At 47.7% G+C, this 10,046-nt stretch overlaps 1 protein-coding gene across 1 annotated transcript in view; it reads left to right on the top strand.

Moving 5' to 3' along the window:
- The first annotated feature begins 388 nt into the window (after positions 1–388).
- PARM1 (prostate androgen-regulated mucin-like protein 1) overlaps positions 389–10,046 on the top strand; it is a 27,983-nt gene continuing 18,325 nt past the window's right edge. The window contains exon 1 of the mRNA XM_012805317.2: positions 389–1,100. Coding sequence (XP_012660771.1) covers positions 389–1,100 — 712 coding nt within the window. The remainder of the gene's footprint in view (positions 1,101–10,046) is intronic.

Raw genomic sequence — 10,046 nt, 5'->3', positions numbered from 1 at the left:
CCCCAAACGCGCCTTCCGGGCTCCCAGCAGGCTCAGCCTCAGGATCCCCACAGGCCCCTCCAGACTGGTCCCAGAAGACCAGTTCCCCAGAGGGCCTGGCTCCCTACAGACACGGGTTTAAGGTAACAGAGGACAAGAGCAGTTTACAGCACGCGTCAGCTGGTCTTGAGTTGACACACCCACTGATTTCTCTTAGGAGCTTTCAGGCTGGTTCCCTCTGAGACCCCCGGGAGGAGGGTAATTAGTGAGAAGAAAAAGGGGGGACGCACAATGCAAGATGAGAAACGCCCATGAAAAACACCGCGCAGGGACGCAGCCTGGCTGACCAGGCCGCTGCCCCGACTAACCGCTGTTGTGCTGGCTCTCCACAGGATGGAGGGTACAGGGCATGCCCATCCCAGTGCCCTGGCCCAGTTCTCTAATGGAGAAAATTGCCCCCTCGACCGCCATCTGGACTAGCTTTCCACAGAACACTGCTGTGACCACTGCGGCCCCAACCAACGGGACTCACGGCGACGCGGTGCTCTCCGCCACAGCATCAGGCTCCACGTCTCCACTGCCCAAGAATGTTTCCGCAGAGCCCAGAGAAGAGGAGCCCAGCAGCCCAGCTCCCAGCTGGAAGGGCCCCCACACAGACCCCACTCCTCCCGGGCTCCAGGCAACAAGCAGCGGGAGTGAGTTAACAGCCACCCCCGAGGAGCGCAGCTCAGGCACCCCTGAAGCCAGCGTGCCGGCGACAGCGCCTCGGGTCCCGGCTGAGCCGCCCACACTGACCTCCTCCCAAGCTCCGACCTCATCACCGCCTTCATCCCCGTCAGACTCCCCACTGGCCATCTCGTCTCCCTCCGTCACCACCAGTCACAGCCCCACTGAGACCAGTGCCCAGCCCACCAGAGCGCCCACTGCTCCGGAGTCCCCCACCGAGGAGCCCACCTCTGGCCACACACCCACTTCTCATGCCTCAGTGGGGCCAGTGCCCGAGGAGAGGACGTCCCCGACTCCTGCGTCCAGCAAAGCGATGTGCGAGCTGATGGACGTGGAGACCACCACCACCTTCCCCAGGCTGATCATGCGGGAAGTGGAGCACGCGTTAAGTTCAGGTGAGTTCAAGGCCATTACAGGTTCCGGACTGTGCTGTAATGTTAACAGTGCAGTCCAGCTACCCCAAGTTTTGGAGAGCAGGACCCAAGCTGACTTAAAATTCACAAGAATTTGCACAAAAGTGCAAACTTTACTTTTAGTCCCGTAATGATTTCCATATAATATCTTATTGCTCGTGGCCAGTTGCCTTTTTTTGACTTGTCTTCAGATGATGTCACAGGGAATCTAAGGGAGCAAAAGTATATCCAGAGGATTGACAGGACGGAGAGGCTTTGGGTCAAGCTTTTTAAGTTTTCAATTTTGGTTCCTGACCTTGGGAAAGTCACTTCATCTCTCTGTGCTCTTGTTTTTCCTCATCTGTAAAATGGGGATGAAATATGTTCTCTTTGTACAGATTAAGTGAGATGGCACATAAAATGCTTAGAACCGTTCCTGCAGCACAGAAAATGCTCAGGAAGGGTCTGTTGCTATTATTGTTCTGATCAATATTTTAAATAGTGTTTACTTTTTGGAAACTAGTCCAAGTAAGGTGGGGGTAAAGATAGCTTGCTTACTTTTTACCGTCACTGATGGATTTTGTGGGGGGAAAAAAATTTTACAGGATATCACATTTGTTTCTATTCCTCCAGCAACACAATAAATTTAGTATTTCTTTTCTCTCCATTCGGCAATCTTGGAATTTATAGTGGAGAGAAATAATCTTTTCTAAGCCCACATGCACTTGACCTCCACGTGAAGACTGTAAGATTTAGGGTACTGGGCAGGAAAAGGCTTTCATGGGAGCCTTGGCCACTTGACTGAGAACCAGGGAGGTGAGAACAGCCAAAAGGAGAAGGGGTGAGTAGAGCTGCAGCCCCTTCCGAGTGGTCCTGGGAGGAATGTGGATTGAGAAGGGAATATTCCAGATAGAACTAGAATATTCCAGACAGAACTATGCATGGGCAGCTGAGGTCAAGCAAAAAGCTGTCACTAAGGAGAGACTCACGTCTAACAACTGATAAACAACCACTATGGACGGAAACTGTGCTAGACAGCAAGGTAGGAAGAGAGAGAATTAAAGTTAGAAAAGACAGGATTCCTCGAGGGAAGAGCTCACAATACCATGAGGCAGGGGAGGGGAGCCTTTTCATGTTGGAAGCCTGCATTAATTCAGCTGGAATCAAAGAAGGCCACATTTGAGAAACTTCAATTAGATATACTTTAAAATGTACGTATTTTGTTTAAAAATATGATTTTTATGTATTTAGTAATTTCAAAAAATTGAAAAGCATTTGTTAATTCTAAGTTAACTAACTTTTAAATGATGTTGTTGTGCCTACTGCAGTGCTTTGTTAGAAGGCACTAGAGTGCTTGGTTGCAGCACAGAGGTGCCCAGTTTCAGGCGATCCTCTAGGGTGTCAGTCATTTGTGACCTTAAAAGCATCTAGATGTGAGTTAGGTAGGAGAATGCAGATTTTCAGCAACAAGAGGTTGAAAAGCAAGAAATCTTTTTTCAGGCATGTTGCAAAGGCATGGGTATACGACCACATTTTTCCATATTTCAAATGGATCTTTCTTCGCATTGATGACTTAGATAGATCACTGATATCAAGTAGGCAAAGCTGAAATGCTCATTTGACTGTGATGTCATGATTCTCAAAGTCAGTGAACTTTTCATTGTATTCTCCCATTAATAGTTCTATAACAGCTGTGTATTCTTCACATGATCCACATATATCATTCTGCTTATCAATCACCTTTGCCAACTAGGGAAAATGTGTATTCTAAATTTCCTTTTGAAGAAAACACTTTTTCAACATGATCGGATATTTTGACATATGTCATAGATAAGACTTAGTTTTATCTTGCAAAGAAATATTCAAGTCATTTTGATTTCACATATTACACAAAATGCTGCATTTCTATAGAAATCTTATTTCAATAATTCACATTTCCAACTGTGTTCTTCATAAAATGTAACGAATCTGTTCTTTGGCGATAAAATTTTGGCTCTCACCTGTTCTGTGATAGCCAATGCCCTTTAGAACAATCGGGCAAATCCACACTAGATACCTACTTCATCCTGCTATTTTAACATGTTAGGAAACTGACCATGCCATGTTGCATTTGCACAAATACAGTTAACAATACTTGTAACTTATTCCAAGTTGTCACCTAAAATAATAGCTTTAGCACACAGACTTTGCTGATGCAAGATACAGGAAAAAGAAATGTGAGCAGCTGGATCTGTTAGTAGTTTTTTTGTTTGTTTTTTCTTAATCTGTGAAATAATCCCTTCATGTTTTCCTGTCACGGAAGGTGCACTTCTGTACATACACTTACTAATTTATCAAATTCAGTGCAACTTCGTGACATTTATCTTAAAAGTTGTTGAAGATATCTATTCCCTGTGTTCTGTTCACAAGAGCACCCAAAGGGAGTAACTCTTCATAGCAAAGGAAATAACAAAGTGTGAGCTTGGCATCAGCTAGCCTGTCTATTACTCTTTCTACAAGGGCCCTAGCTTCATGGGTTAGATTATCCAAGATGGTTCTATTCCAATATTTGGCTTATTTTCTTAGGCCATGTATCTTAATTTCCTCAACTCTAAGACAGCAGCGTTAAGAGGCACAAAATTAGTGGCAGAGTTAAGTCATGAGCTTTTGTAGTTCTCAGGAATATTGAAAATAGCAAGTCAGAGTGAATAACTGAGTGCCTGGGGGGCTGGGAGAGAGGGGTGCAGCAGGTGGATGATTGGGAGAGAGGGGTGCGGCAGGTGGATGGCTAGCAGAGAGGGATGCGGCAGGTGGATGGCTAGGAGAGAGGGGTGCGGCAGGTGGATGGCTAGGAGAGAGGGGTGCGGCAGGTGGTTGGATGGGAGAGAGGGGTGTGGCAGGTGGTTGGATGGGAGAGAGGGGTGTGGCAGGTGGTTGGATGGGAGAGAGGGGTGCGGCAGGTAGATGGATGGGAGAGAGGGGTGCAGCAGATGGATGGCTGGGAAAGAGGGTGCGGCAGGTGTTACTGCAAGTTACTGCATGTGTTACTGTAACATCCTGGTAGCTGAGGCCCCTCCATCACTTTCTGCGTATGTTACTGTAACATCCCCACAGCCAGTCCCCTCCATCACCTTCTGCATGAGGCCCCTCGCATGTTTTACTAGATGCAGCCAATCTCACTGCTACCTACTCACTACCTCTACTACACATGCTCTTTCAACTGTTCAGGACAGTTCCTGCTGCCCTTCATATCTCACATTCCAATCGCTTCCACTGTGAGTCAGAGTAAAAAGTTGGTGCGATGCCTGCCATGCACACAGGATCTGAACGCACACGACCTCTCTGCTCTCACCCCTTCCACTTCCACCCTCTCCCCCACCGGCCATCTTGCTGTTTCTCAAACATACTGAGGGGATGCCTGCCTCGGGGCCTTACTCTTACTGTTCCCCTGCCAGAAACAGCCTCCCTCCTTTAAGGCTCCCTCCTTTGCCTTAGTCAGGGCCCTGCCGGCCGCCTCCTCAGAGAGCCTTTGCCCATTCCCTTCTCTGGATATTCGCCCCATCACTGCTGATCCTTGCACCCTGCTCTACTTTTCTTGTTATCACCTAACCATCATCTCATTCATTAGATGAGTCAGTGTCTGTTTTCTGCCAGCTCCATGCAAACAAGGCCTTGCTCACAGAGAAAGATGCAGGAACAGGTCCAAACCCTGTAACAAGTGACACAGCAGACCCCCAGTGACATTTGTTGAATAAATGAACAAGTCAGTCAACGAAAATTACCAGTTAGGGAAAACATCAGATCTCTCCCAGCCCTGGTCTCCTCATCAGTGAGATGGAAAGGGACAGTGCCCGCAAGTTGGTGAAGCTGCAGATGCGTGGAGATGGCAGCACGGTGGCTAGTGAGCGTCCACCCATCCAAGGCTGTGGCTGCTACTTCACCATTATTTATTGTTAACACTGTATTACTAGTTTGCTATTGTGATTGGCATTATTATTGTTATTACTTTTGGCCCACCATTTTTTGAGCTTCTTTAATGAGCCGGGCATCTGGCGAAGTGCAGAGGAGGGAGCCATAGGCAATGTGGTCCCTGCACTCTGGACGTTACAGTGGAGCAGGTAGGAGGCACACGACTCACAGAGTAACTCACAGCCTTGGATCCCAGGCTGTGTAGATGGAGTGGGAAGGGAGATTTCAGAATGAGTCTTAGAGGACCCTGGGTAGCAGGGCAAGACAATTCGCTGTATTGTCACCAAAGGCTTCTGATCAGAGGAAAAACATGCTGAGAATTCTTATATAGTGTAAGGCTGGTCACGTGCAGGACTGTGTATGGCAAGCTGCAGCAGGCTCGGGACTGGAAACGTGGGCTCCAGTTTATACCTGCTTTCCAGTTGGTCACGGCCACATACTGATATTAAGCAAGTCACTTAATTACTCTAACTTTAAGGGCATACTAAAGCCAGCCCAACTCCCAGAAGAGGCTCCAACTGTCAGATTTTATTTTAGGTGAAAATTGTTCTGAATTCTTGTCTCTGCTTCTTCTGTTTGTCTCTTCTGGCTTACTTTTGCTACCTAAATGTTAATCTGGTTTGGAAATTTTCCTTTTGAAAAATATATGCCAAGGGAATAAAACCAGCCATTCATCATTATTATGTTGTCATCTGGGATACATCACATATCCTAATTGTCTCAGTGTCATGTTTTATGACACTCAGGGTCTCTGTCTCCAAGGGTTTTCTGTTCCTATTTCAAACACTTTCACCCGTCCTGTATAACCAAAGTGAAGTGGGTGCCGCCCTGGGAGAGTGGGATTTGGGTGACAGGCACGGCCGGCATCACTCGTGAAGCTATTGTTGGCTTGTTGGTAAATTGATTTAGAATATGCCTGACTCCACATCCACATTAAACTTTTATTATAATCTTTCAACTCAAAACAGCATGTCTTTTTAGTTACAAAAATAACTTGGTGAGGATGGATCAGAACCCTCCCATAGCCTTAATGAGAAATGGACTTAAAAGTCCCATCCCAGAGAGTCAGGTCACACGTGCTGTGTTAGGAGAACATGGAGTGGACACTAAACTCAGATTGTCCTCAGCATGGCTTGTTCCTCAGGTCCTGGGAAGGAAAAATACTGTCCAGCAAGCGATGGCATTTTATTTCACAGTATCATGCCTTTGTTATCAGACTTATGGTCGTCAAGGGGTAGACCAGAGGCTCAAACATGAAGATATGTTAAAATAACAAAGTCTCAATAAGTCCATGGAAACGGGCCATCAGAAGCATTTTGCCATATTTCCGTGTGCAGAATTCATGGAGTCATTTCAAAGCCAGGCTCTGGGAAGGCAAGAGTGTTAGTTATCACACGTGCTTTGGCATCAGACTGCCTGGTTCAAATCTCACCAGTGCTACTTGCAAGATGGGAGACTTAGGCAGTTTATTTATCATGAGTGTCCCATTTTCCTCATCTATGTACTGAGGGTAATTATAGCACTATCTCTGCTTTACAAAATTTTTATTAGGATTGAATGAGCAAGTATATAAAATGCATCTTACACAAACACGTTAGCTATTATTGTAGCTGGACTCCTCACACTCTGTGTGGATACCAACTGGCAAGAGTTTTGACTCTTCTAGACTTTTATTTTCTTAATTTGAAGAATTAGAATATTTGTAAAACACTTCAAGACTCCCAGAGGGTTAATCACTGTGGATACTAGGTAATAAAGGGCCATGTACGTGCCCGCCTGCAGGACAGGACAGAAAGGGGTGATGCTGGGGTGAGAGCAGCTGGGTTCACATTTGAAACAGTGACACTTTTGGAAAACTTGGAAAATCCAAAGGAAAGGGTTGAAGAGTCCAAACAGCTAGAGATTTCTAGCAGGGAGAAAAGCTACTTTGCAGAGTTGGGGGAACAAGCCCTGAGCTGCAGCACACAGCCTAACCCCTGCCTCCCACCCCACCCCAGGGTGGCTGTGCAGGCTTACAAGTTGTGCACTGTTCCCTTAATTTGCACCCAAGTTTGGAAATTATTTCTTCTTTCCAGTGTTGTTAACTCTAAACCTTCGGGGCCTGAGTCTGGGAGAAATTACAGGTTGGTGGACACGGTATTCAACAGCAGATTCACTGGTGGCCTTGGTGACTCATTACGTGGGGGCAGGGCTAAATTTAGCTAGTGGTTCCTAGGGGTCCCTGAGTCCTTGGACTGTGGTGATTATACTGATGTCATTGCCCTTGGCCAAGGTGTTGGGACAGGTGACTTGAAGCTGTGACTTCCTGCTCCTGGCCCATATTCCACGGTAAAGGTGATAAACTTGCCGACTGCCTGGCAAACAGAATTAGCACTCCGTCTCGGGCTCTTAGAAGTCCCTCCATTTCTTCTGGCTTATGTCCTCTGAACCAAGACAACACCAGTGTGGAAGGTCTTACTTGCCAAGGCTGGTGGACCCTACAGGCCTGAACCCGCACTGGCAGACAACATTATGCGCAGACCCGTTGCTTTATTTTCCCCCCAGTATTATTTTATCCATAGCCACGACTCATTTTCACCACTGAAACACTAAGGAGATAGAGGAGAAGGTAAAATCCGCAACAAAAGCCTCTTCTTTCCCTGTCAGTGGGCACGAAGACAAACTCAGAGCAAGGCAGGGGAACACCTGCAGCCACACACTAGCCCTCCCGGCGTCATCCAAAGGCATGATTGAGGCCTGGAGAGCCTGGCCTGGCCTCGCTGCGTCCCATTCCCTGCAGACTCCCTGCTGTGTGGGGAGTGCCATGAGGCTGGGTGCATGAAGGGGGTGCCCAGACCCCGAGTGCAGCTTCTGTGTGTTCAGCAGCTCGTCCTGGTGTGGAAGACACTTGTCTGCTTTGAGAAAAAAGATGAGGAGCACTGTCTGCAGTTCTCAGAAACCCAGCATAGTTCATCTCACAGGCGGCAAAGGAGATCCCGGGTCAGGCTACCTAAAAGTAAATTCCAAATGGGAAAGGGGCTTCATTTGTGTTGGGAAAGATCGTAACAGTCAGTGAGGTGAAGACATTTCAAAACCGCGGTAACTGAGAACTGAGCTGTTGTGTGTGTCCTGGTTTGCATGAACTGAGACAGTACAGTTGGAGAGAGAGAGAAAGAGAGAGGGGAGACATGAAAAAGAGCAAACGAGCACTTGGCTTGTGCAGGTGCAAATCTTTTACCTCACATGTCTCAACCAAGGTTACTCTTTCCAGGGTACGTTTTTAACTGTGTGCTTTAGTTTAGTAAAGTGTTTTTATATAAAAGGAAAGCCAATCTCCAAACCAGGTCTTCTGATTACATGAAGTGAGTAAGTATAGATATTGGGGATCCTGGACCCCAGTTCTGCCCACTCGCTAGCATTTAGGAAAGAACATAAACATGAGGTAAGAGACTCCAGTTGTGATGACATCTGACTGCCGCTGTTCACGCCGACCTCCTCTATTGTGTGTGAACAAACGCTAAGGAGCCAGCTGATGATTTAAGGATTTGAGGAGGGTGGTGGGGAAAGGACTCTTGTAACCAAGACCAGCTAAGGCTACGCTAGTTAAAAGCACTTGTGTTGGGCACTCGCAGCAAGCTGTATAAAAGAGCTTTCTTTTTGCACCGTCACTACTTACAAAGTTCGATTTTCTAAAAGATTGCTATGCTTCAGAAGAGCAGAGTTATTTTGTGAACTACTGACTTTGGACCTAGACAAATAGAGAAGTGTAACTTGGTTTTGGGGGCCTATGGGTCCAGCGGGCAGGTACAGCATGTTCTCAAAACACCCCCGTGTGACAGCTCACGCCTGGCACGTATGATGTGCATAACTGCCCACAGCTGATACGTCGGCATCAGTTGTATGCCAAAATACATTTACAACATTGTGCCATGCAAAATAAAGAAGCAAACATCTGGAGAAAGAGGGCTCAAGAGAGGAGCCATCACCAGGGATGATTTGCAAGAGATAGAAGGGCGTGGAAAGGTCCTTGCAGAAGAAAGTGGATCCCGCCTCCCCAAACGCTGGCACAGTCTGTCCCTGCTCCCCACACTGTCACACCCAAACCCCACGTGTATCTTTCAGAGTTCTCCATGACTCTGTCCTGAGTACTGAACAGTTTTCATGGTCCCTGTTAATTTCCATTACCAAGATCTTAACAGCCCCCCAACCGTTCCATGCTCCCAATGGCCCTGTGAAGAGTGGAGTACCAGAGCCAGCCCATGTTTCAGATGAGTACACCAGCAGAGCTGCTCATCTTTTAAGCCCAGTGCAAACCCTTCAGGCCCAGAAGTGTTGGTGTCTTCTCTCCCCCTAGCTGGGGCCCACTGGAGCCTCATCCCTGTCCGAACAAGCCCTGCCCTTCTTCAGATATCAGCCCGGTTCTCACCTCTTCCCAAGACACTCCAGCGTTTGCAGATCCACTCCCCCGACTACAGGCAGAAACACAGTGTTTGGCGCCCGCCTCTCTTCCCTACCTGGTCTGTCCACCCCACCCTGCACACTCTGGTATAGCCCCTGGGGCTTCACACTCGTCTCCACGGTGGAGCAGTGAAAGCTCAGAGCCCTGGCCTGTGGCTTCTCTGCACCCCACATTGTCCCAGCTGAAGAGGAGCCCAAAGAGCTCATTCAGGACAGGGCTGTGAGTCTGTTTGGAGTAAGAGGGAGGAAGGATAAGATCAGCATCCCCTGGTGTGGCATGGCGGGGAAGGATGGGGGCAGAATCCAGGAAGGCCAGAAGTGAACATGGCCTTCAGCAGTGGTGAAGTTGGGGTCTGCCTGGGTGGGCGAGCAAGGCCGAGGCCTCCGGCCTTCACTTTCTCTCCCATCGCACACACTATTCAGACACATAACCCCCCTATTGTACATGCTGTACACACACACACCCATTACACATGCTATACACACACACTATACACACACCCATCACACATGCTGTACACACAAACACCCCCATCAAACACGCTGTACACACACACACCCATC

Source organism: Otolemur garnettii, unplaced genomic scaffold, assembly GCF_000181295.1.
Source record: "Otolemur garnettii isolate 467f Iridium unplaced genomic scaffold, OtoGar3 scaffold00039, whole genome shotgun sequence".
NCBI lineage: Eukaryota > Metazoa > Chordata > Mammalia > Primates > Galagidae > Otolemur > Otolemur garnettii.
The sequence above is the reverse complement of the archived record's forward strand: the minus strand, read 5'-3'. Positions and strand labels throughout refer to the sequence as shown.